Source organism: Camponotus floridanus, unplaced genomic scaffold, assembly GCF_003227725.1.
Source record: "Camponotus floridanus strain SB8 unplaced genomic scaffold, Cflo_v7.5 scaffold5, whole genome shotgun sequence".
In the NCBI taxonomy this organism is placed as follows: domain Eukaryota; kingdom Metazoa; phylum Arthropoda; class Insecta; order Hymenoptera; family Formicidae; genus Camponotus; species Camponotus floridanus.
This window is the reverse complement of record NW_020229658.1, coordinates 2051276-2078089: the sequence shown is the minus strand read 5'-3', so window position 1 is coordinate 2078089 and position 26814 is coordinate 2051276. Positions and strand designations below refer to the sequence as shown.

The following is a 26814-nucleotide window of genomic DNA, read 5'->3' as shown; positions in this document are numbered from 1 at the left end:
ATTAAATGTTTTGTAGCGATCAAAATAGACGAAGAGTCAATCGTTTGACAGATCTTGATCCGAATATTTTTCAGCCTACTATTTATCCGCGATAAGTATGAATCTTATTTTCATATAATTTCTACAAAATAGCGTATAATTCATTATTAAGTGTCGTACTCATAAAAGTGTCACGGTTAACTCCTTTGAACCTGATTAGATTAGAATGATAAAATATATTCCATAATTAATGTGCATAGCGCTGCCTGTCATCGTTTAATTAATAATCAATAAAATTTAAATTTATTTAAATACTTGATATTACGCATCTCGCGTTCTATAAAAACTTGATTTATCTTTGTCCTCTAGTTAATTTACTCGATGAAACGTTAACGCGCATTGAACTGAGACGAATCGTATTAAACCAAGTATTATATTAAAGGATTATGATGATATTGATCGTATACTATTCTCGTAATACAAATCGACATCGATGCCGGCAGCAATCGCGTGTGGTTATCAAAATGACAAGAAACAAAGCATCTTACGACGCGTTCCACGTGCCCGTTTTGTGTCTGTCGTCGTCGACACGTTTCTTCAAGAACGTCGTCTCGGCAGCCACGAAATCATGACCGTAAATGTAAATGGGCGACGTTATCCCGTTAGCAAGAGGGAGAATGAGGAAGAAACGAGAAGCAAAATCAAATGAGGAAGAGGGAGAGAGAGAGAAAGTGGAAGCAGAAAGAGTCGATCGTACGATGAGGTTCAACTTTATGAATATTATTTTCCAGCAGATGTCCTGGACGATAGGACGTCGTCGCCGTCGTCGTCGTCGTAATTAATGACATCGCGACAGCGCGACGGAGAGGGTGGAAATCCCTCCCAAGTTCGGGACTGGTTGAAGTGAGACGACGGACGAAAGACGAGGTAGAGGCGAGGGAGGACCGATGGATGGAGATGCGGAGGCAGCGCGTAAGGGGACGTCGACGATAAGGAACCCAACGTAGGAAGGCAGCGAGAGACTGACGGCGGATGGTATTCGACGACGACAGACAATGCGCGCCTGAATTATGCCGGAATGACTGGGTAGTTTTAAAGCCAGGAAGCCGACATTAGCGCATTGATATCGAACATTCTGACTGCGCGGGGAACCATTAATATTACTTACTTCATAACGGGCCGCGGTACGCCGAGGGTCGACCGGCAACTCTGCAACTCCGCCTTCATCCGCCCGTAACGACTGCTTATCCGCCAGTCATACATATCCGAAATTCAGTTCTATAGGTATCACTCGTGAAGAGAATGATCGATACATGCAATTACGACGAGTAAAAATTATAATTTCGCTATAAGCTGTGACCTCTCGGCACGTGTCAAGCGAGAAGATGATCACATTATTGGATAAAAAATACTCTAATAAATCTGAATACGGACAAACGGACTAACGTGAGACCGATGAGATTTAATTGACCGACCTGACGGATAGACTTGAGGGGAAATTGGAGTTTTCCTCCGAGTAGATCAAATGGATTAGCGGGAACAAATCATCGAGATTAAAACGCGGCGAGGGAGAAGGAACGAGAGACGACAGAAGGAGTAACGCGGTCTTCGATCGTCCCGGCTGTGCTTGTAAAATCAGAGAAGAGGACAAACAATTAATAAAGCCGGCGCCGTCGATTAATCAGAATTTAACTCGCAGTTAAATACTCGTGGATCGCCCTCGGCTGCGCGGCTGCTCTCGCGCGTATCTCGAGGGAACGAACGAGTGCGCGGGCCACGCAGGATAAACAAAGGTTTACATCAGTGTCAGTCGCAACAAGTCCGAATTCGTCTAGGGTTCTCGCCATGAATATTCACGGTGTGCTCGCCGGTCCGCCGCCCTTCCACACCAAACCGTCCCCGTCCCCCTCTTGCCGCCGCCGACGCCGCCCGCCCCCGCATTCGCTCCCCGTGGCCTCGTGCCCATTTACCACCCCCTGCGATATCCATCGAACGGCCACCAGTCAAAGGCTGAAATCACAATACGCGTTTGTCCGGTTGACGAAGTCGACGGTGGGGTCGACGGTAAAGCAAATAGAACGAGAGAGAGAAAGAGAAAGGGTGGCGCGCAGTCCAAGTGGGGAAGCGCGCGCGGGGACCGCGCGGAGCGAGTGGTCGGCGGCGGGGCTCGATCAGTGGTCATTGCCTTTGAATTGGAAATTACGTTTCGGACGGCCAAGTGTCGATTTTCACCCCCTCATATTAACGGCTCTCTGTCGTTCGAGGACCGACTTCTCCCTCTCTCGCATCTACGTCCTTCGACGAACGAGGGTAAAATTGAAGATTTTCGACATGCTTGACCCGCTCCGAGTGCTCGTCGAGGACTACCCTCGTCTCCCTCGCGTCGCTCCAACTTTTTATTTCCCGAGAAGACACGAGACACCGAATTCAACGCGAAAGCAACACGATAATATTGCAGAGCACGTTGTTTCGCAGCCTCGAGGCCGACGAAGGGGCGGAAGAATGCGGGGGGACGCAGAGCCCCTTCCCGAAATCAACCCTTTCGGGCGCGAGTATTTCGCAAGCGCTCGAATGATTTAATCCCCGAATGATGGACGGGCACGTCGCGACGATGATCTGCGTGGCGTGAAGTGACAAGTGGTTAGGATCACGCGGAAACCTCGGTGTGACTCGGCTCTCCGGCCACGACGGTGGCTGTGTGTTGGTATCGGATGAAACGCAGGTCGCGCTGGATGGATTTTGCGGCGGGGTAGGTGGCAAGGGGGCGGAATGACGCGGCGGGGGCGCGCGCAAAGAGGGGAGGGGGACGTTACGAGCTCTCGCACCATACAAATCATGTTGGCATTACTACGTCAGGCCTGGACTCAACTTGTCGCGCGACCGGAAACTCGATACCGCTCCCCGATAATGCTGATTTATCGGGAAGTGCAGCGGCGGCCTAGGCCGCCGGCGTCATCGAGCCCGCTCGGCTGCGTTTTGTATTTTTGCCGTCGGTGATGTAGCGCGATTTTTCCGGCTAATCGAGAATTACGGGTTCACGGGTGAACGACGCTGCGCGAACCCCTCTCGCATGTCGGAATTTCTGCGTAAAAACGCGATGACCGCGAGCCATGGTCCGGCACGATTTTTTTTTCATTTTTCTTTTTTCATTTTTAAATACGACTTGGATGTCCTACCTTTCGAGATGTTTGACAATATCTTCGTAGGCAGCTCGGCAGTTTTCCCAAACCGTCCCGGACCTGTGGAGCACAAAACAAAAGGCGATTACGATAAAAAATGGAAACGAAAGCCTGGGCCTCGGAAACATTGCAAATCAAAAGGGAAACGAAAGGAGAAACGCGTCGAGATTCGCGTCGTGGATGAAATTGCATAATCGCGAGCGCGTCCTCCTGAGGGAGGACACGCTTGATTAAGAGTCCTCGTTTCGTCTCATCTCTCTCGGCTACGTCGCGATTCGGCCGTTGCCGAACGCACCGAGAATGAAGAGTCTTTGATGTCGCTGATTAAAAAAGAGACGTCAGCGCGGGAGGAGCGGAGTTAATTTGTACCTAGAATCGCGCGGAGGAAAAAAGAAGGTACGACGAGAGAGGAAGGAAGAGCGGATAAGTTAATCAAAGGGCAGGGGAGAGGAGGGATCGAATCTTCGTTTGCGCGATGCAAGAACGAGACGGAAATTAAATGGCCCCGAGATCGTACGTCTCGAAAACGTTCTTTCAAGTATACCTCCCCGATCGACGGAGAGACGCTTCAGAATCTAATGTCAATATACGCCTGACACAATTTCCACGGATCTCGTTCGCGTATTTGCGGAGCGGAAAATGAACGATGGCGATGTGAGGGAAAGCGAGGAGCGCGAAAGCCGTACGTGTCGCTCGTGGAAACTGAAGAGGTCACGCCGGATGACGAAGGGCGGAGGGAGGGAAGAAGGAGATATACGTCGAGTTAAGGGATGGCGATAGAGACGGGGCGGGCTGGACGAAAGGGACGCGGTGACGGCGGTGGCGTCGGTGTCCCAGGATGGGGTTGCGTTGAATTAATCATATTCCGGTGTTTGTCGTGGCGCCCCCAGACGTAATCCGTCTTACCTCCCGATCTCTCTCGCTCCTCCGCCGCGATAGATTTGCATTTTAATTAAAAGCAAAGCGCTGAAATCATAATGCGAAACGTGCGGCGCCGCCTTCGCCGTGTCATTATACGCGCGCGTGCGTGTGTGCGTGTGCGTGTCCGCGTGCACGCACACTCGCTCTCACGCCGCGTCGTCGAGAAAGATTGAGACGCGTTAAAAATCCGGAGCGTCGGTTCTGCATTAAATAATCTTCACGTCGTCGAGTTTGCATTCAAAATGCGCGCCGGATACGACGGGAAAAAATACCCTCTCCTTTGTTTTTGGTCATCCTCTTGTCTCTCTTTCGACGCGAAATCGAGTTGAACGCCCTCGAGAGGAAGAAACGATCGAATCTCTCTCTCTCTCTCTCTGTCCGCTGCCAAGTCCCGATTTTCCAAGCGCACGCCGCCTAAAGCGAACTCTCGGGCAAAGAGGGTAATGGTTGGCGGAACGGGGCTAATTACACGGGGCGGATGTAATCGAAAATTAAGGCGAGTCTCCGTATCCTCCAAAGCTTTGGCTGGCTACGGGAGCGCTTCGCGGCGAGCGAGAACGTACCGAGAGCATCTATTAGAAACGCGTTAACAAATGCCGGGATTAGTCTCGTGTCTACCCCCTCGAGCAAGGACGAGAGGATGCTGTTCCTTTGGTTTCCCTCTCTCTCGCCTCTCTCCGCTTCTTTGCGGCTCTCTCTGTAGTCTACGGAACCGAATAAGCCGCGATATTCGTCTTGGGACCACATAAGGCGGAGATTTGCCACCCCAACAAGACCTCCGTCTTCAAAGGTGGCCTAACGCCGCGCGAGGATAAACTTGAATGGTCGTACAACTTCAAGGTCGAGCCGAGTCGTGAATAATGTCGAAGCGCGTTCTTGAAACAATGAGAGTTCTTGGACGTAAGATTGAATTACATTTTGCGAACATCTTTCAGCGAAAAAATTAATTATAAGCGAAATTGTAACTGTGCTTACTTTTTAAGAATTAAAATTCAAAAGAAATCGCTCCATTTTAAATATTCAGCACAGAAAAGGGGATTAGTCATCGATCATCGACGTGAGGCAGTGAAACGTAATCCAAGCCGAGTAAATGACGCGCGTCTAAGAAAGCAAAGTCGAAGGAAGACAAAAAAGAGACAATAACGAGGAAAGGTGAAAGAAGGGGAAAGAGATCAAGCGGTATCGAAACCCCTCGGATTTCCACGGCTTCTCTTGAAATCCTCTTAAAGTCGTATTCCTTTGGCCTCGCCGGCCAAAGAGCGCCGGTGATAAACTCGAAACAGATCAATCCAATTTTCGAATGAGCCCCGATCTCGCTCGAAATTTTCATTTCCCGACAACTCCTCCCTCATCTTTCGTCGATACACTCGTCTCTTTACGCCTGCATCTTCATTCTACGTGACTTGTCCCCGATCGGCTCGTAAAGCACGGAGGAGGAAATTAATGAAAATGTTTCCTGCTGCGAGAAGGCGCAGCTTCCGGAATATCATCGCTCGCAAGAACATCCGACACGACGGGATAAGCAGAAGGGAAGAGAGAGAAACTCACCTCGCGAGGGCTTCCATGTTGGTCATATTCGGGTTGACCTTGAGACCCTGTTCGGCGCGAGCCTGCGCCTGCGCCTGCAGGTGATGCGGTAGACTGGCCGGTGACAGGATGGCGGTGTGTCCCGCACCTGGGTGTCCGCCGAGCTGCATGAACTGCATGTGGCTCAGGTGCGTGGGTGGGTGATTGTATCCGTTCGCCAGAAGCGGTGACTTCTCCATCCTCGGTACGTCTGCAAGCAAAATATTCACGCGCGTTTGTGAGAGATCTCATACAGTTATCGCACGATACTTGAATGTTATCATTATTCACTCTAAGGTTTCCGCTGAGAAATTGTGTAAATTCAATTATCGATCTTCCTCCGCCTCTTGTAATAGCTCGGGATACGGGGAGAGAGCGAAAGAGAGGCGAGAGCAAGACCGAGAGAATCAAGGAAGGAGAACCGGGCAGAGGGGAAGTATGAACGTGTATCCAGATTTCATCGGAATCGGGTGAGACGTGTAGCTCCCGGCGAGTCAAGGATAAAGAGCGCTTTTGCGGGCTTGATGGATCGCCGGCCGCTTAACCAAATATCAATCACAACATGTAGCCTCTGCATATAATCTGCGCGTTGATTCGCGTCCGTCAGTTAGGCCCGTGTGTTTGCGCGACGCCTTAGCAAGCCACGTGATGGATTCGCGAACGAATCCGTAGGACCCCGGGTAAATCGCCGACCTGGGGTTTCATCCTAGCTGTATCGATGATTCTCTCTCCCTCTCCTTCTCGTCATATCGGGCTTATTGCCATATATTCCATATCGGGGATGCGGCAGCGCGCTTGTATTATTCTTCGGTTCGCTCGATTTTTCAAGACAAGCGCGGCTCTCTCTCCCTTTCTCTCTTTCATCGCAACGCGATAATGTATGCGTAGTCACGTTTTTTGATCGATGCCACGTATCTTCGGCGCGTGTCTTCAGTTGTAGGGGGAACGCGCGTCTCGTCGCAATTTGTCATAGCACTGCCAACACATCGATATATATTTCATCCTTGAAGATATTTCGATATCGATGTGACGAGCATCGGGATGAAATTCACTTCCGCGTCTAGATCGCGCATCACGCTCGGATTATGCAGCCTTCCCCTGAGGATATGCGTTCGAAACTTGTCGAGGCCGTTGCTTCTCGCTCTCGGGCGAGGATGAAATCCCGAATTCTTCCTTAAGTGGTCTCGCTCAAGTTCGACGGCATCCCGCTGCGATTTATTGCGTCTTTCTCGGAACCGTCATCCTATGAAATATTAGATAAACGATACTGTTGTCATTCGGCCAACAGCCGAGCTGGTCGACGCGCCCTTTGGGGGCCCAGGCCGTGCGCGAGAGAGAAGCGGAGAGAACGAGAAGACGGAGAGAAATGGGAAGGGGTACGGAATGAGTAGTGCCTATTCATTACAAATTATCTAAATGGCAGTGATTTCGGCGGACCGGCTGGCCGTTTGACGAGTAAGTGGCGGGTTCGCCGGTCCCAGTGACTGTCATTCCACGCCGGCCCTGGGCCAATTGGCAGCCGGCGACCAGCGAGCGACCGAGTCGCTCGACAACCACTGCGGGACCCGGCCCATGACCGGTCCTAAAATTGGACTTATTACAACTTATAGAGCGCGATTTGAACGCTCCGCTCAATAACATACATTATCCCCAATCCATATGATTTAATGAAATCTCTCTAAACTCGCCACTTAGCCTCAGTACCTTCTCGCGCAGTGCCCCTTTTTGTATATGTTGCCCTCACGCAGACTGGTACGTGTATTCGCGAAAGCGAGAGAGATGCTTGAGAAAATCATCCGAGCGTGTTTCGATCATTGTAAGTACCTAAAATGCATGTTTCGCAATTTTACAGCCCCGACAATACGTATTTACCGAATGCACGCAGCGTTCCGTGATTGATGAAGACGTTGCGCGATCCTTGACGCGTGACGCTACGCACAATCTCTCTCTCTCTCGGAAGAACACGCGCCCCTCCTCTTTAAACACGCGTCAAGATCTCGATCTCTCATCCGGCTTTAACTCGCCGCGCTCCATAATAAGCGAGCATTCTCTCGCGAGCGATGCATTTAGAGATTGTCATACGTCGCGTCGAATTCGAATGGTGAGAATTCGGCCGCTGTTCCGTTCAAAAATCGCGCGAGAGGCCCGAAAGAGGAGGCGCTTCGGGCGACTCAATCATCCTCCGGGTCGCCGATCGCCGGGATCTTAAAAGCCAAATGCGAAGGACGATAAAACACAATTTGAGCTAAAGACTGCACTCCTATAACCCCCCGTCCCCCTGCCCCCCGCGCAGGGGGCAGAACGCGCCGCCACCTCCCCCGGACCCTCCCGGAGGAGCTCTGATGAGGTGACAACCCATAATTATACAGACCGCTTTCTGTCTGGGGCTGACTGCGGTGGCATGCAGAGGAGAGGCCTCCATCATCCTCCTCCGTCCCCCCTCGCCCTCCCTCATCTCTTCCTCGTCCCTCTCCCCCGCTCTTATTTCCTCTTCTCCGTTCTTCCCCCTCTCATCCGCGTCTCCTTCTTCCTGCGTTCCTTTCCATTTTCTTCTTCTTCTTCTTCTTCTTCGGTTTCTCATTCTCAAGTTGGCTCAGGAGGTTCCGGGCCTCAATCCCGACGCTTAATAGTGATACGTACGTTTTCTTCACGTGAGGAAGAGTCGAAGGTGGAGCGAGTCAAAGCGAAATGACGGCGGGGGAGGAGGCAGACTGACCGGAGTAGTCGCTTCCACCCGTGCCATGCTTCGTCCCGTGCCCGTAGGAGAAGAATAACTTCTGCTACTTCTTTCTTGGTGTTAATTACAAAACGCGAGAATAAATTGCCGGGCTAAATGAGTGCCCGGTATCTCTCGTCGGTCTCGTCACGTCTCGTCTTTTCCTTCGTCCTGCGACTCGCCGCTGCCACGACGCGTCGGATATGAATGAAGGCTCCAACCGCACACGTATACATGTGCAACGCGAATGGAATTTATCAAGCATCGTTGAATCGACTATTCTTGCCGCAACCACTATTACAGGTACAGCATCGTATATATGTCAGCGTAATTCAAAAAGATATATATTCAATCTAAGGGGGCGGAATCTCTCGAATGTAGACTTTGACATTAATGCTAAGGCGACTTGTCCGATGTAAATTTATCAAAAATTCAAAGGTTAAATTCGCGTAAATTTTACCTTAGCATATAAACGTTAAAGAACAATGCGATCAGTTTCTCGTCGGAAATATTTTCCCTCCGAAACTTGGACTCGTCGTTGCGGTTCTTTTCGTCTTCCGAACGAAGGATCGCGCTTCTTTCGGTCGGCCAAGTACTGGCGAAAGAAGGGTCATGTGAAATTATTCGGAAAATATGCCCTTTGTGCTCGTCGTCCTCGGCGCAACCAGCATTGTTCTTACCAAACGACGAAGAAATCTATCGAGGGCCACGCTCGAATCCACTATAAGCGCGTGTTTGTGCTTAAGCACGTATATACATATGTTTACCCTCGACACCGACTCCCTCAAAACCCTTGGATTTAACCCTCCAACACCGACCCTCCGGCTACGGCCGATGACATCGCGACTCTACGAGCTGTTCTCTTCGAATTCCGCTCGCTTGTGCAGTTTGCTCGCTCAATTAAAAAGAGTACGTAAATCGCATCGAGTCTATTTAAGCACGAATCGTGCGAGCGCAAGAATCTGGGCCGATCTGGGAGATGAAAATCGAGCGCAACGAAAAGACGCGTATACACGTGCAGCGGAATAACCAACATTATTCCACGCGAGCGTGTATTGGTACATAAACACAAGACGGGAAACACAGTTTCGCGCAGGAGGAATCCGGTTTTTCAAGTAATCGAGAGTCGAAGCAACCAGCCAGGCCAGGCAGGCAGCCATCGAGGTAGCCCCGAACGTCGGTCGAGTCTGGAAAGAACGGAGGAGAGAGTGGATACCATGGGTATCCACACCTCCTCGCTCCTCCTCCGCTTCGTTGTGTATTCCTCTTTCCTCTTTCTTACTCACCGTACCTATCTCTCTTAATCAATCGATCGGATAACACGAAGATGTACCGAAACGTATCTCGCGACTGATGAGTAGATCATCTCATCTAAACGGTTATTGAAATTAATATATTTTCTTATGCATAAATAATTACTCGAGGAATTAAAAAAAAATTGTTTGCCAATCATCAGTATTTTTACGATCTTTCTCGTCGTGAAAAGCAACGCGAGAATATTGAGACATAGACGAGGCATCTCAGCTGACAAAAGGTTACGCGCCTCGAGGAGAAGAAGCAGAAGAGGCAACTAATCTTGTCCGGGGTGTATCGTAACGACAATAACGTACGAGAGAAGCTTCAGGACTCTCTTTTTCGAGTCCACTGCGAATCTTGGCATCGCAGCTTTATCGAGTCCTTCCTCTCCCCTCTTCTTCTGGCCGTCAGCTTTCTTCCCACTCTTCTCGCGGTCCAGTATTTGTTCTTCCAGCGCCTCTCCTCCGCCACGGAGGAAATCATCCAAGGGCAGTAAACCCTTTGATATATAGTCGAAGGTTTTTAGAGTTCTGTCAGCCACGCCCACAATCAGCCTTAGTATTATTTACACTCCTCGTGCATCGTAGACGATCGTCTCTCTCTCATCTTTCTCTATCTGTACTTTTCCCTCTTTCTCTCTCTCTCTCTTTCTCTTTTCTTCTCTCTCTCGCGTCTCTTCCACTGTCCAAGTCGAAACTAACGTCCTGCTCTCCCCTCTTGTCCTCTTCGTCTTGATCACTGGCCTTTCGTCCACTTTTTAACGGTTTCCCCGACGTATCCTGTCGCTTTGTCTTCGGGCGCTCTGCATAATATAACAGTGCCAACCCGGAGGCCGTTGGGGGAATCTTGAATCTTCTTTTGTTCCTATCCTATTTACTCCCCCCCCGCTCTCTCCGTCCTTTCGCCTCGTTCGTCTTCCCTCCTCCGGGAGAGCCGAGCCCTTCGATGAACGTACTCCGAATTTATAAAATTAGGTACGATCGCGGCTACGTCTTTCGCGAAATTATCTATCCCCGACGAAGATACTCCTCTTCCTCTCGATCGTACCCGCGGGGCCAGATTTCGGGTTTCGCTCCGCATCTAAAAGCGTACCCCGCGAAAAGAGGATCGGCCGGGCCGAATATAAATCGACGCATATTTCGTGCGACGCGAAATTTATCGGCCTGAAATTTCGATGATCCGATTATCGACACCGAATATATACCGATTGATTCGCGATTCGGTTGCCGATTTATATCGTTGTTCCTCGTTTATGCTCGAAACCAGACTCGGCTTTGTTCAGAGGCACAATTATTTCAATCGATTCCGTTTCGAGAGATAAGGAAGACGAGAAACGCGAGAGACGCGGGGAAACATTACGTTTGAAAATCGCTCCGGCCGTCACGAAAAATCGTATCCGGGCCTAATCTCAAAGGTAAATCTCTCCCGCGGGCTAATCAAAACCGAGGATCGAAACCGGGGCCCGTGTTCCCGAAACCATCTGCCCCTGCTGCCCGCCGGCCAGCGTTGCAATAGTCCGGCCCGACTACCCGCGTGGCAAACGCTTGGTCGATCTCAGCGGGGTCGATACTTTTCACGTGATCTCATAACATCGCTTAATCCTCTGCATAAACATTGCATTGTATTTCGCGCACGGGGGATGCTCCCATTATATCATATTTTGTTATTAATATCTTCTGACTGGATGGATCCCCCTCCTCCCAGAAGCTGGTACGGGCCACTTTTGTGCATCGACGAGTAAGGCTGCCAGTAAAGACAGAGAGGGCACGAGATGGAGCGAGGGAAAAAAGAAAGAGAGAGAGAGAGAGAGAGAACGATGGATCGAAGGAGAGACAGAGAGCGAACAATACCGGTTTTTTCGATTGTACGATACCCGCCAGGTATTTTCATTATCCGCGATCTAGTCCGAAAAACATCGTCAGCTTTGCACAAACCAATCATTTATATTGATTATATTTTTTTATAATTTTCTTAATTTTTTATTTTCTTGATTTATTTACATATTATTAAATTTATTATTAATCTCATGTATTACAACATTTCAATCAATGACGAAAAGGTACCAAATTATCTTTGTCCGAAATATAATTGAGAAATTTGTCACGAACAAGTGTTTGCAGAATTGCATGTTCGTAGTCGCAATAAAATCGTAATGAAATTCGTAAAGTTTTTACGATGACCGGGTTTATGTCTTTTCGCTGCACCATGTGAGTCCAATTGTCGAGCGTTTTAAAGCCGCGTGTCGCCATTTCGCTTCGCTATAAATTCATTCACTCTTTGGCGATATTTGGACGCCATTTGTGCGATTACGAAAATAAAAATTAAAGCATCTTATTAAAAAGTGATGTGTGCGTGTCTCCTAACCTTGTAATAAAAAAAAATCACCATTTCAGGGAAAAGCGCGTATTAATTTGCAAGGACGGTTGTTTTCACGCATTGTGGCACTAGTCGCCCTACAGCAAACACGAGCCATTATTTTCCGATCGTTTCCGAAAGACATTCGCCCACGCTGCGGCCAGGCTACGCCAACCTTTTACGATCGGAAAACAGCGGCCGGTGTCGGTTTTCATTTGCTCGCACCGTTATTTTTCTGTTAGCCCTTCCACACCCCGCGGTGGGGTTGCCGCTCTCTTTTTATTTTCCGCATCACGCGCGTTTGTTGGTCACGAGGGCCCGTACGAATTACACAGAAATATTCGCGCGCGGACAAAGCGGCCGGCTCGTTGATTCGCAAGTTAATTGAGCGGCGCGGCACACTCGTCGGCCTGCTAACGAGTAAATTGTTGACCACCACCACCACCATCACCACCACCACCATCGTCATTCGGCCATCGCCATTGCCAACCACCATCCGGGCCGGCGCAGCGCGAGACTGCGCGGAAATTGTACAGATTTTTGAACCAATTAGTCGCGGTTTTAATCGCAGGAAATTGCCGTCACTTTGCCCAAAAAGCGTTTCACTTTCGCCGATCTCCTCTATCGGCATCAAATCCCCGCAGTTTCAACACGCCATACGCGATCGGTGTAACACACCCCGTCGTCCCGTACACGAATCGCATTAAAAATATATAAATTTCAGAAAATGTCGCGTTATTTATTTTATTTCAACGAAAAAAGAGCGAAAGGATTCTCTATAGACTATACAGGATACTTGAAGACTCGATAAATCTATGCAATGTGATTTAAAATAGCTCGCAACAAGGATTCTAGACTTTATAGTAGTTGGAAATTTCATAAATGTACCCCCAGGTCTTTGCGAAAATTAAAAGGACGAAGCGCGAGAACCATCGTATAATTAAGTCGTACTAAAATTCGTCGTATCTCGCGAGAGGTGAATTTTATGACTGTCCTCTCAGCTGATGTCGCTCGCCGATTGCTTCTTTATTTTTTCAAGCTATACCGACAAGTTGCACGAAACATTGTTGTAAACGTTCTGCCACACTAGATTTCTATTTTTACACGACGATTCGGTATTTCTGCCAAGTTTAACCGGGATATAATCAGAGACGTGACGCAATCTAATATCCATCTGTTCACGCGATCTTGCAGTCGCATTTATCTGACGTATGGGTTCAGGAAGCAGGTGCTATGGATATTAATAATTCTTTTTCTCATACAAAAACTTTGTCCCTTCTCTTTCTTTCTTTGCTTCTCTCTCCTTCAGCTTTTTTGTCTCCTCTTATTGATGTCTTCATTTGCGCCGTCTCTTCCCTCGCGACGCAAAAAGCGATGAAACGCGAAAATTCTCGACGCGATTGATTTACGGTTTTGCGACTAACGATAAAGGCGTAACGGCGTTACAAAAATGAAGAGAAAATTTAAATACGCCGGCTGTTGTTTTTGTTACTTCGCATCGATTACCTGACGCTTTCTGTACATTTCTGTGTGCAGCCTCCGCTTTGCGAGCGTTTTTTCGCTACGCCGTGCACGCTAATTCGTCCACTTGTTTCCTCTCGTAAAAAACAATCAAGCGCGGCCAGGTCGGGCCAACACAGTAAACCTTGATTGTAACTAATGAAGGGTAGAAAATCGACCGAAACGGCCTCTGGAGATGCAGAGGCAAAAATGATAGATCCGCCATCGAGATTACATCGCACGATCCTCTCTTTTCCCAGTTATTTCGTTCGCTTATGCATAATATCGACAAGAATCTCCAGTTCAAACTTGTAGTGGCAATTAACAATTTAATAATGAAATTCAAACTTACAGTGGCAATTAACAATTTAATAATGAATTAAATTGAATTAGCAAGTAATTTTTTTCCCTCACCCGAATATTGGATTTAAAAATAGTTTTTTTTTTCAAATGATAATATCATTGATGAAACGACTATTTTGCATTCGACAACATGACTTTAATTTTTTATTGCAAAAAATTAAAAAAATGTTGCTCATATGTTCTTTAATTAGTCACGTACTTTGATGTATTTTGCTAAAACAGAAAATTGTTTTGCGGAAAAAATTGACGCGATATACATCTCGGTAAATCGTGATAGATCGCCGTTTTCCTTAATTCGTTAATTACCTCGTTACCCGATTGACCGGTATCATTGACCGCAACTTTGTAACTTTGATAATCTTCAATCAGGAAGACTGGATATGAACCTTGTGTAAACACACATTATATACCTGATTCTCCCATCAACAGTTTAATATGCTACTCTCGCGATATATTTAACGTTCTTTTTTGTTCCCGAAGTTATATATGGTGATTCTAGATTTTTTTTCTAGTGCATAAAACAATTTTCTTCATAAATATTACATGAGGAACGATAGGATGCGGAGACTTCATTTGGTAATTAGTACAAAATATAACTACATATAAAGAAGATGGTCGGTTTTAATAATGTAATCGTGACTATTTTAAATATTAACTCATAATTACCAAGTAAATTAGTAATAACGCTAGTTATTAACTTCTTCACCAACCAATGATAACACCTAATTATAAATATACAAGTAACACCGCCGTATGGAAAGGGATACTCGTTCATAGTAATCTATTCTCCTTATCGAGCCATCAACAAAACATAACTGCTCATTAAGTACTCATGTGCGCCGACAGCAATTAAAATCTTGTATGCGCGACTCCCGGAAATGCGTAAAGCAATTTACGAGCGCGAGTTCTTAAAGCTGGAAACGGAAGACGCGCACAAGTGCATTATTTCGATTGTTATGGCCTCTAAAAGTCTATACCTTTCTAAACAAAATACTTTGATCTCATTAAAACCTTGACCTGACTCGAAATATCATCGTGGATTTAACCAACGTTTCGGAAAATGAGGAACGAGGGTGAATCTTGACGCGACTTTTACGCGATTACTGTTTTGAGCGTGAAAATTAGCGCGGACGCGACAATCAACGAGAGCTTTCGGGATGGTCGACGCATGATATTGAAGCGATGTCGGGTCACTATTAGCCGGATTTTATTGGTACACGAGCCAGCCGTGTGCCGGCTGACCTACGACCGCTAACAGTTAATCAATGCTTTTATGAGCATTCGCTTGGCAGTACACCGTCGTTTCAAGCCGCGGCCCGAACCCACCCGCCCAACCGACCGACCAACCAACCACCCACCTATCCAGCCACCCAACGAGCACGACACGCTTTCCACTCTTCTCTCTCTCTCTCTTTCTCTCTCTTTTTTGCACATGTGTGTACGTCCCATGCTCTTCGAGCAGCTACCCGAAATTTGCGCTGCTACCACACCGAAGCATCGCTATCCGTTAAACGACCAAACGATTACACCTGGTCGACACAATGTATCAGTTATAATGCGCGGGCATCGTAGATGAAATCGATCTACATTCGACGAGTGCTCTCTTGAGGAGAAATCGAAATTATTTATTAACGGCAAATTCGATCATATTTAAGCTAATGTTCGTCCAAACCGGCCGGATAATTGACTTAGCTCGAGCGCTAATAAACAATTCGATATATGCATTAGGTCATGTAATATAAATTGCGCCGGGTCAATTTGATTAATGATACCTCCGCGATTGATGCATTAAATGATTAGGGCGGAATTCCGTTAACTATTTCGGAAAATTATACATCTAAATCACCGTAAAAAAAAGTGTTTGATAAATAAATGGAATAAAGTAAGTTTGACAGATATGCTTGCAACCTCATCCCATCATGCGAAACCTTCATCTCCCTTCCTCCCCTACGGCCCATCTATGGCTATTTATTTTTCTCATCGCTTTTAATTTCGTAGAGAGATAACGCATGCGTATCGGGTGCGATGAGGGTTCTCTCGCTCGTATATATAATGTCGATCCATTGTGCTCTCGAATGCGATCAGAGAGATCTCGCTATTGAGTTTATTAATTGCGTTATATGAAAAGCGCCGCGAAATTGAAAAAAAAAATCGTCGATCTGCGAAATTTCGTCCTTCTCTCGCTTTCTTTCACGCCTGATCTTACGCGATTCCGCGATCGGGGGAGATTTCATCCCTTTAAATCGTCCCTCTCAGAGAGCATTACACCGAATATGTTTCAGGCGAACAGATCGAGCGCAATCGGGCAGGTGAGAGGCAAGAGCGACGGAGACGGGGAGGGGAGCGCCGGCTCCAATCGTAAAACAATTATACAATTACCGCACGGCCGTAATTAATTACCGACCGTTTCAACATTTACCCCGACGAGAGAGCAGAGCGAGAGAGGCCGGGCTGCAGGCGCGGGACCGCGCCAACGCGGCATTAATTCATTAACGTTGCACCGTGAAACGTATTTGCTCGTAAAATTGGTCGGCCGGCGTGTTCGCGATTATTTGCTTAAACAATTTCCGAACGTCGATCGACGCCGCCGCCGTATGACGTGATTTAACGATTTCCTTCTCTCGACGTTCACGGCAATAACGTTCTCTTTCCCTCTCTCTCTCCCTCTCTCTCTCTCTTTCTCTCTGTCGTTCTATGTGTGTCCCCCGATGATAATACATCTGCGAAATAAGCGCATCCCAACGAACACCCTTCAAAGCGCTATCGAAGAGCACAAAGAGTCCGCGCAAATAAACCAATGAATATTGTATGCGCATTTATCGATCTTCCGGATGCTTTCGACGAGGGATAAATATCGCGCAAGGTTCAACCAAAGTCGCGCGAGATTATATTATTAATCGCGTTGTGTGCGTTATTAGTAATAGTAAATATTATTAATAATTAATAGAAATATATCAATGATGGATAATTGATTAATTACGGCAAACAGCGATACGATGGTACGCACGAGGAAAATGGAGAATAATGGAGGAACTTGCTCCATTCGCGGAATGTCAAGACGGTATAAGCGAGCATATATAACGTGTACAATTCGCGTAAAGGGATATCGACGATATATCGATGCCGATATTCCCGGTATCGGTGACCGCGCCACCGCAGGCCGCAACACGACGGTGCAGTCGCAGTTAATTTGCTCACTCCAAGTGTGTTTGATTCCTCTAATTAATTGATCGGTAGGGTCACCGTGTATACCGGAACGCATGTACGGATGGCAGTAATCAAGCGCGTGGGTTTCGCTTGCGTACGTTTATTTGCACGTGTACGCGCTCTATTTGACATAACGGTTTGTGCGCTTAATTTTTTTTTTGCAAAAATAAAAAGTACCGATCGAAAAAACTCGAAAATTAATCTCGAAAAAGACACGTCGCGCGCTCGAATTAAATTGCAATGACAATAGAACGATTGCAATTTTTTGCAACAAAAACCTTTTCAGTTATAAATATTTTTACTCTAGAGCGATATGAAATATAAATATTTGACACTATTTTTGAAGATCTTTACACGAAGTAATCTTTTGTGCAGGCACTCACCGAGGTGTCCGTTCTCGTAGTAATCGCCGTTGTCCATCCTGTGCTTCTTCAGGGAATGCTGAGGATGATGGCCAGCCGCCGCAGCTAGGTGGCTGGCCGCGAGGCTCAGTCCAACGGAAGCTCGCTTTGGGGGTCTTCCTGGCCTGGAGCTGTACAGTGAGAGAGAGTTACTGTGGTTAGAGACACCTGTCATCGAGGTAATGTCTTACCCCGATCGTTGTGGCCGCGATATTCATCGCGGCCGATTATCTGCTGGAATTTCAGAAGGAAATATCAGCGCAAACAAGTCTCTCTCGATTCATTTGTGCGATTGCGATCTGCTCAGCTGATTGGGGCTCGCGAAAAATGCGAGAATCGAAACTGCGAGTTATTAGTGATAATTGTAAACTGCGCGAATCCAAACTGCCACGCGGCACGAAATGTATGCTTTAACGATTGTGTGCGTTTGCTGATATTTCTCCATTAAGAATAAGTTTGACTTGCAACGCCTCGAGTGGATCTCGAATTTAGATTTAGAGATTATTGTGAGAGGAGAAATCTCACGAAGAAAAAGCCACGCAAACTATTAGAGAAACACCCGGCTTACTAGCTGAGGAACCAATTTGAAAACGTTAAGGGCTAATCTACGTAGATCGTGCGAACGTTTCGAGAGCAGACTCTTACGTGACTAGGGAAAAATGAAAATCATCATCCAGAAAAATAACGCTGGGCTTTTCTTGTGTATAAATCATATAATTCTCCATATATTAAATTAAATGAACAATCTGACGCGAATAGCAGATTGTGTACAACTTCTATTTTTAATATTTATTGATCAAAAAATATTAGTGTACTTAATTTCTCGATATTACATATATAAAATATTTATATATTAATATTTATATATTGTATATATATAAATATATATATATATATATATATATTTTTTTTTAATGTAGATATTTTGAAATAGGCTTGAAAGTTCATAAAAATTATACACATAATTTTGCATAATATTTAAATATTGATATTACTATAAATATAATATATATATATATATATATATATATATATATATATATTATATTATATCATATTATATTATATTATGTTATATTAATATTTATATTTATACTTATTAAATATTTATATATATTAAATATTATGCAAAATTATGTGTATAATTTTTACGAAACTTTCAAGCCTATTTCAAAATATCTTTACATTTTTTAAAAAATCTCGCAATTTGCAGCTTTTTATAGAGACTCATGCTTTAAAATCAAGTACGAGTGGCCGGTCTTTTCTTTTGATGAGCGTCACTGGCACCTTTCGAGCTTTGTCGGCGGCGAAGCAGACAAGAAAGATCTCCGTTGAAACAATCTGTACGATAGTGGCGATGATACCGGCGCAGGAGGGAGGGAGGTTCATTTTTCATAGGCGGTAGGCGCCAGAGAGGCGCTCACACATACAAGCATATATGTATCACACACACACACGTAGCTTTTACGCGAGCATGCACACTATTCTGCGACACGACGTACGAAATACAGAGCCGCCTTTTACTTTAGCAAGGAAATACCTATTACCTTCTTTACTCTCGAATAGCATTCTTAACACATTTCCACACGATCAAAGTATCAAATATTGTACTCGATTACTCCAATTAAATTGGAGGAATAAATGATGCGCGTTTCTCGAGATTCAAGATGGTCTTCTTAATTTGTACAAGCTTTATAGGATCGTGGGCGACTGTATTTTCAGAGAGAGAGGTAGGATCATTAGAGAATAACGAGGCAGAGGCTGAGCACCACTAACCGGTAAGCGAGCAATCTCATAGTAGTCAAGACAGATTTGTAAATCTAATTTTTCATCCCGTCTTTCTGCCCTCTCATTTTGCCTCTTCGCCAGAATCTTGCTCTCTCTCTCCTTCTCTCTTTCCTCCTCGCTCTGTCCCGTCAACGTTCTTTTTCGCCTTGCTACTTGTCTCTCGCTCTCTATCCCTTTTTCACTGCCGCCTCTCACGCACGGGATCCCCAGACGATTCTCAGACGGTCGGTTTATACGGCGTTGATCTCTTAAACCGCTTAGCTTCAGGTTACACCGAAAACACGAGCGCACTTTCTGAGCGCTTAGACTCCGCATAATGCGCATTTGTTTGCGTACCGCACCATCAGCGAAATAAGAAAAGGCGCCAACTGCAAGTCGCGGTCATCCTCTCGATGAAATCCAAGACGCGAGCGGATTCAAGCGATATGCAGGTCCCTCAAAGATTACATATATTATCTGCACATATATTATCTGTGGATATACATTATGACGAAACAATGACGAGATGGACGTGAATCAGGCCATTGACCAAGGGATCAAGAGATCACTGATAATCGCACGTTGCGGCAATAATGTTCAACTAGGATTCATTTGATTTTACATCGAGAAAATTAAAGTTTCCAAGCAAATGCAAATCAGCTGATAATTTGCCTACGTCAACCGCATCAATTGTAATATTACTTCATCGGCAAATCTCGTAATGTTTGACATTTATCATCATGCGAAATAAAAAATACTGTAAAACGGCCGGTATTTCTTTTTTCAAAATTATAATAACTTTCTCGTCCAAAAAAACATCATACACAGAAAAAAAATAAGTGTCAAATCAAAACTTATATACTTAAACTAACGCGTTCATTGTATATATGTAACAATTTATAATCTTCTTGAAAAAATTTAATAATTTTAAATTTCAACAATATTACAGTCTTATTTTATTATTGCATTTGTCCTTAAGAATATATAATTATTTAATTCTATTTTAAGAAAATTATAATCTTTGATTTAAAAATGTTATTTTCTATTTAACATTGTTTCTTTTCCATTCAAGAAAATTATATCTTAACTCATAAGAATATAGTTTTCTCGATTGAACTATATAAAATGGCTTTATTCAAATAAGCGATTATTTAAGCAATTATATTTCTTTTTAATTAAACGCAATATAATCTCATTTCAAGATTTCCAGGTTAAAACTAAATATATTTTCAAAATAAGAATATCTTTTTTTTCTGTATAAGATTCATTTGATTTTACTTTGAGAAAATTAAAATCTCCAAGCAAATGCAAATCAGCTGATAATCTGTCCACGTCAACCGCATCAATTGTAATATCACTTCATCGGCAAATCTCGTAATGTTTGACATTTATCATCATTCGAAATAAAAAATATTGTAAAACGGCCGATATTTCTTTTTTCAAAACTATCATGACACAATTTTCTTGTCAAAAAAACACATCCTGATGATATTTTCGCAAGATCGCAAATAATTATCGATCAAGTGCTTTTAATTTAATGCTCTTCCATCGTAAGAAAACTTTCGGATAATTATACAGGCTGAGCCACGGCAATGGTCCCTCTTTGGACGTTGTCTCCGCGAAGATCGTGGCGATCGAGACAGTATTTACGAGTGCACGGCGTATCGCGCGAATTATATATACGAGCAGGCCGCAATTAGAGCGGTTTAATCGTAACGAGCGATCGAAGATCGAATGCTTCGCCGACGCTTCTCCGTGCGACTCTTGTCGCGTGATTTATGCAGCCGGAATAAGACTGACGCGTTATTATTTTTCGCAAAACGAGTATAGTTCTCGGTCGGCCGAAAACGGTTCGACGGCTGGAAATTATCGCCCGAACGATCGTTTTGTACATTATTCGGCGCGGTGCGATCGATCGATTAGATTCGGCCGCGCACACTTCTATATCGTACTTGGCCGGGTTCTCATTCGGAATTGCGTGTGGGCATTAAGAGTTGCCGATGATCGGGCCAGGTGCTATGCCCCGATGCCGATCGTTCCCCGCCCTAATGATCGTTGCACCTACGGTGGAGAACCAGATCGCTGGAAAGAGACAGACGAGTCGGCGAGAGGAGAAGAAGGGATCGGAGAGATGTGTGGAAAAAGAATAGGCAACACGAAATGCGAATGCATGTGAGAGATGGAGAGAAGGACCGATCGCGCGGTGCGACTCGCGGAGAATTACATGGCTTTCGTAAGCGATGGGGCGTTTAACGATCTATCGACTTCGAGGAGTCTTTAGTTCTTTCAACCGTTTCCCCCTCGCCCCCGTGCATCCGTATCCGGTGCACTCGGCAAAAAACTCTCGGCGCAACAAAACGCAGCGAGAAAGGCCGATCGAATCGAATCGATCGAGTCGAATTCACGATGCGAATTCGCTAGAAAGGTGTCGGGAGACTCGGAGATCCGCAGGTGGAATTGACTGCGTCTTAATACGTATTAAACCAGCGGCGGGATTCGGACGGAAGAATTCGCGAAATCGAGCGTAAAAAAAGGAGAGGGGAAAAAGAACGAAGCGATCGCGCCGACGATGATAAACGGGATAGAGATCGAGCACGCATTTAGCTTACGTACATGGAAGTGGTACTCGCTTAGATCGCCGATCCGATATTAGCCTTAAGTAGATGAGCGCGCGGTGTGATTTATAGCGGGTACCTTAATTGTCTTAATTATGCGGCAGCCGCTTCCGTGGAAAGCGCTCTGCGCAATCGACCTCGATGTAATTTAACGTGAGCGTTTTCTCGCGATTCCTGGCTGCATCTGACAGCTCGCGCGCCCATTACGATAAATTCTGACGATAAACCACTATAATTTCCCGTTAAGATCAACGTGCGAGAGAGACACGCATTGTGTGTAAGTGTACACAGAAAAAAAAGGAATTCTTATTTTGAAAATATATTTAGTTTTAACATGGAAATCTTGAAATGAGATTATATTGCGTTAGTTAAAGAGAAATATAATTGCTTGAATAATTGCTTACTTGAATGAAGCCATTTTATATAGTTCAATCGAGAAAAAAACATTTTTATGATTTAAGATTTAATTTTCTTGAATGAAAAAGAAACAATGTTAGATAGAAAATAACATTTTTAAATCAAAGATTATAATTTTCTTAAAGTAGAATTAAATAATTATATATTCTTGAGATGACAATTGCGATATTAAAATAATTAAAATAATACTGCTGAAATTTAAAATTATTAAATTCTTCCAAGAAGATTAATTGTTGTGCATACGAAACAATGAACGTATTAGTTTAAGCAGATAAGTTTTGATTTGACACTTATTTTTTCTGTGTATGTGTCGCTCAAATTTCCCTCCTTCCTTTGCAAAACAAATAGAACAAAATAGAACGAGACAAATATTCCTTTTTTTTAGGAGGCAATCGTGCTATCGATTTTTAATAATAAAAACAATGCACACCTACAACTAGAAAATTGCTTGTATTCTCTGCTCGCAAAATGATTTGGCAAATGAATAATCGCGATGAATGGTGTTAATTAATTTTCTCGAATCATGTTACAATTGTTGTATTTTACCGAACCGAATTCCATTCGATTTTTTCTTTTTTTTCGTATTTTCCGTTGCTACATTCGTTCGTTATTGGCATAACGGTGATTATATTGTAAGGCAAATATTTGCCATTCGTGTTTCGCGTTCGGAGCAATGGGGAACAACGATGATGGTAAGAAGGAAAAAAGAGAAGAGGCTAGCAAAGTGCGTAGTGTGTCATGCGAACAACATCGCGTGCATGCCAATCTATGACCCTACCTATGTATGCCACATTAAATCGGTATAGATTGTGTGATGCCTTCTTGTCGATGAAACGGGAAGTCGCTAGCGGAATTGAAATAAAAATCTCGAACAAGTATGAAGGAAAGAGTTTGCTCTTGAGCGAAATATTTTAAATGTAACACTGCTAATATATAAACATATTACAATTTTTATATAAATAAATATACATATAAATATAAAAATACGAACGCGATAAATATATTATAATTTACTATTTAATAATCTCCTCGATTGCAATGATTTCTTGACGGCTCGAACGCGCAAGAAAAGGGACCAAACGAATAAAACGAGACGAGAAAGTAAACGAACGCGCGCGGACGAGCTATCGTAAATTGTCAATTTCGAAGTCAATTTGGCCAGGCTTACCAATCGGCTGCCGGTTAATTTCAAGGTGAATTGTGTCCAATATGGGTATATTATTAATGGCCCGTCGAGGGATAGGGTGCACTTCGAACCGACGAGGGTTGCAACCCCGTTTTCGCGCATTGCCCAAATCTATCGCTCGGGGCTGGCGATATGCTCTCGCGCATTCGGTATTCCGGATTAAATGCTCTCTGATGTTGCTGCAACACGGTGGGCGGTTGCATCGTGCATCCCTCGCACATGTCTAACGTCTGTGTGCGATAATCGGGAACGACATCGTCTCCTGCGATGAAGCTGGAGGAGCAGAATATGAATATTTCTACGCTAATTTCTACGCTAATTTTCTTTTTAATGTACACGAAAAAAAAATGCTTTTGTTTGTTCGCAATAATTATCTCCTCATATGTAGATTTCCATAAATATACTATGCTTCTTATAATATTCGAAATATTTTCCCCAACAGATTTGAATGTATTATGCATATATAAGGGAGGGAATTATTATCTCTCTGTTTTTATCTATTTCTTAAACGGACTTCTGGATTTTTTAGCTGTATTATGAAACCACGCTGTCTAACGTGTCCTGCTGCTGGTTTCCTGTTTCCAGGCACGGCCGGAACGCAAATATCGCGCCTTGTCTCTTACGAGACTGGCTACAAAGCTACAAAGGAGCCACTATACCGTGGTCAAACATGACGCTATCTTTGAATTACGACGCCGGTTGCCTTATCGCATCCTGCTGCTACCGTCTTGCGCCGTCCAAATACTCCCTGGCTCCTGAAAACAAGGGCCATCCACGTTGGGTTATGGGAAAATAACCCAAGTATACTCCTCGAGACTCGAGAGAGCTCGTCGAGTCTCTTACGCGGGGATCTTTGTTAGAGCTCGTCGAATCTCACCGAGAGAGTGTTCGACTATAACAGAATCCTGAATACCGAGAGTTGGAACAATCGGGGATCAATGAGAGCTTCGTGTTCCTTTACGCTTTGCCACGTGACCTTACGCGTCACAAAAACGCCGATTCAGTCATGGCTCATGGAATCCCACCCCGAGTTTCCCCTGTATTTGATCTATATATTGCGGAGTCAGGTTTCATGTGACCTTACATCTGGTGAAACGACACAGTCATCGGACATTAAGAGCGTTTACATTCGGCTGGTGAGCGAGAACCGGTGGTTGTCAATGTATTGTTATTAAAAGAAAATCCACTACACATTATCTTTTATATTTTTATGACTGGTAAAAGTCATTAAAAATAATAATAAAAAGTAGAACTTTCAAGTAAAATCCGTTTTTGCAAGTAAAGGAATTTAATTAATTCGCCGTCAATTCTTTTGTGTTTAATTAAGAACTTTTCGCTCGTGAAGTGGGATCAACTTCGAAGGGCAAATCTTGAAACGATTATGACTTTGAGAACCGCTGTTAGATCGATATTATGATAGCTGGCACGACCGAATTATTGTCTTCCGCGCTTCCCGGTTCTCTTCCGCGTGTCCCTGCCGATTCCCCACGATTTCTCTCTCCCTCTCGCTTTATTCCTCTCATCCTCTCAGCCGCTCTGTCTTTTTTTCGGAACTTGCGAGAGCGTCGACGAGAGCGTCCCCTCGTAAAGCCTCGTCGCGTGCAATTCCCGTCATAACAACGACTTCAATTTTCGTCAAAAGTCTTTCGCCGTTATCGTCGTCGCCGTCGTCCCCCTTCTACCCCTCCGCCTCCTCCCTTCGCGCCACCCACGCTTCGGTCCTTCGATTTGCCGCTTTATAAATCCGGTCGTCATGCCGGACGAAAATCGGCAGCCCCATAGCCGCGTGATATTTTCCAAATTATAAATTTTTACGAGTGTGCTCGCCCTTCGATTCCGCGTACCTATCTCTCCCTTTCAGCTTACGTTTCTTCCCTTTTCTCACTTTCCGCCCGCGATATCGTCAGTCAGATTGGATTTGTCCGATTTTACGATTTCGTTGAATGAACAAAAGGCAAAGTAGAGAAGTGTTCAAAATCGATACATTCCACCTACCATCTAATGTTTCTGCGCTTTCAAATCATCCATATGATTTTATTTATATAATATTATTTATTTCTTATATAATATTATTATTTTATTTATATAATATTATATCATATCACATATGATCAAGACTTAAGATTTTGAATTAATAATGTAAATATAATGCAAATACCATTTAATAAAAAAATTAATTAAAGACAGTAATAAGAGACAATGCGAAGGCGCATCGGTTTCTAAGTCCTGACCGTTATGATCGCAGCTAGATAACGTAATGAAATATACCGCTATCAATCCTCCACGCTCATCAATTATACCATAAGTCGACGCGAGCGTTCAAATCCAAGAATTTCCCAGTAAAATGGAGAGACAAGTGGAAATAAATGACGTTCACGTGAATATGGCGGATAATCGTATGCATCCTTGTGCCGTTACACGGAAGAGGAATGAAGGAACGAAGGAAGCTTCCCCCTCGGAGATAATGCGCTGCTTCGGACAAAGAGAGAGAAAAAAAGGAGAGAGAGCACTTTCTAATAACCACAATGTAATGCTGGGGTGCGTTATACAAAAGAAATCTTTTTCTCTCGGGGGTGGGGCTCGAGACTTATCTTAGTAATATTGGATTAAAACTTATGCCTCTCCCGGTCGCAATATGTTATTTTTATTGCTCGTAGCTTTGCATAATATTCGTTGGGGTGCGCGAGCGCCTCCCTCTCCCTCTCTCTCTCTCTTTCTTTCTCGGTCTCGTGGGCTAATTTTAATTTTTATGTCGAACCGCGTTGGGGAACATTACGATTTCGTGGCCTACTTATCTGCGTTTTAAGGTCTCGCGGCTGCTTCGTCAGTTGTATTCTCGACGTGAATTAACGAGATAAAGCTTTCGTTCCAGTTCATTCTTGAACGCGTGTTTGTTTATATTGCGACAAGGAAATTATCTTTTTTGTTAAAAAAAATCAACAATATTAATCGGTTCATTCGAGAAAACACTCGTCAAAAATATCGCGTGAAAGATCATCGCGATAACTTCTCATCATTCTTTATACTTTTAACATCTGGACATTTCACATCCGGATCCAAGATATATGTGTATTGCATTTGCTCAGCGGGACTCGATTAAAAAGGTGCGATAAATATATAAAAAAAATTGTAGGAGATTGTAATCGCGATACGAGACCACCATCGACGCTGGCACTTAACGACAAGAACACGCTATATATCTGTCTATCTCCGAGAACCTACACGCATGGTCCGTGAACCAATTTCGATTTCGAGAACCCTCGCAAAGGTGTAAAACATCTCTATTATTGTACAACAAGCTCTCGTATCAGATATACTATTTTTCTTCGGAGAGAACACGCGATGC

The 26814-nt window shown here is 44.5% G+C and overlaps 1 protein-coding gene across 6 annotated transcripts in view; it reads right to left on the bottom strand.

The window, feature by feature from the left end:
• The window catches only part of LOC105255782 (dachshund homolog 2), a 180033-nt gene that overhangs the window by 86646 nt on the left and 66573 nt on the right, over positions 1–26814 (bottom strand). For 4 of the 6 annotated variants that reach the window (XM_011265275.3, XM_020028946.2, XM_025412339.1 and 1 more), the window contains 3 exons: positions 17466–17614; positions 5628–5856; positions 3156–3218 (listed from right to left, as the gene is read on the bottom strand). In XM_011265275.3, coding sequence (XP_011263577.1) covers positions 3156–3218; positions 5628–5856; positions 17466–17614 — 441 coding nt within the window. The remainder of the gene's footprint in view (positions 1–3155; positions 3219–5627; positions 5857–17465; positions 17615–26814) is intronic. The other 2 variants (XM_011265272.3, XM_011265274.3) reach the window with 1 other exon arrangement.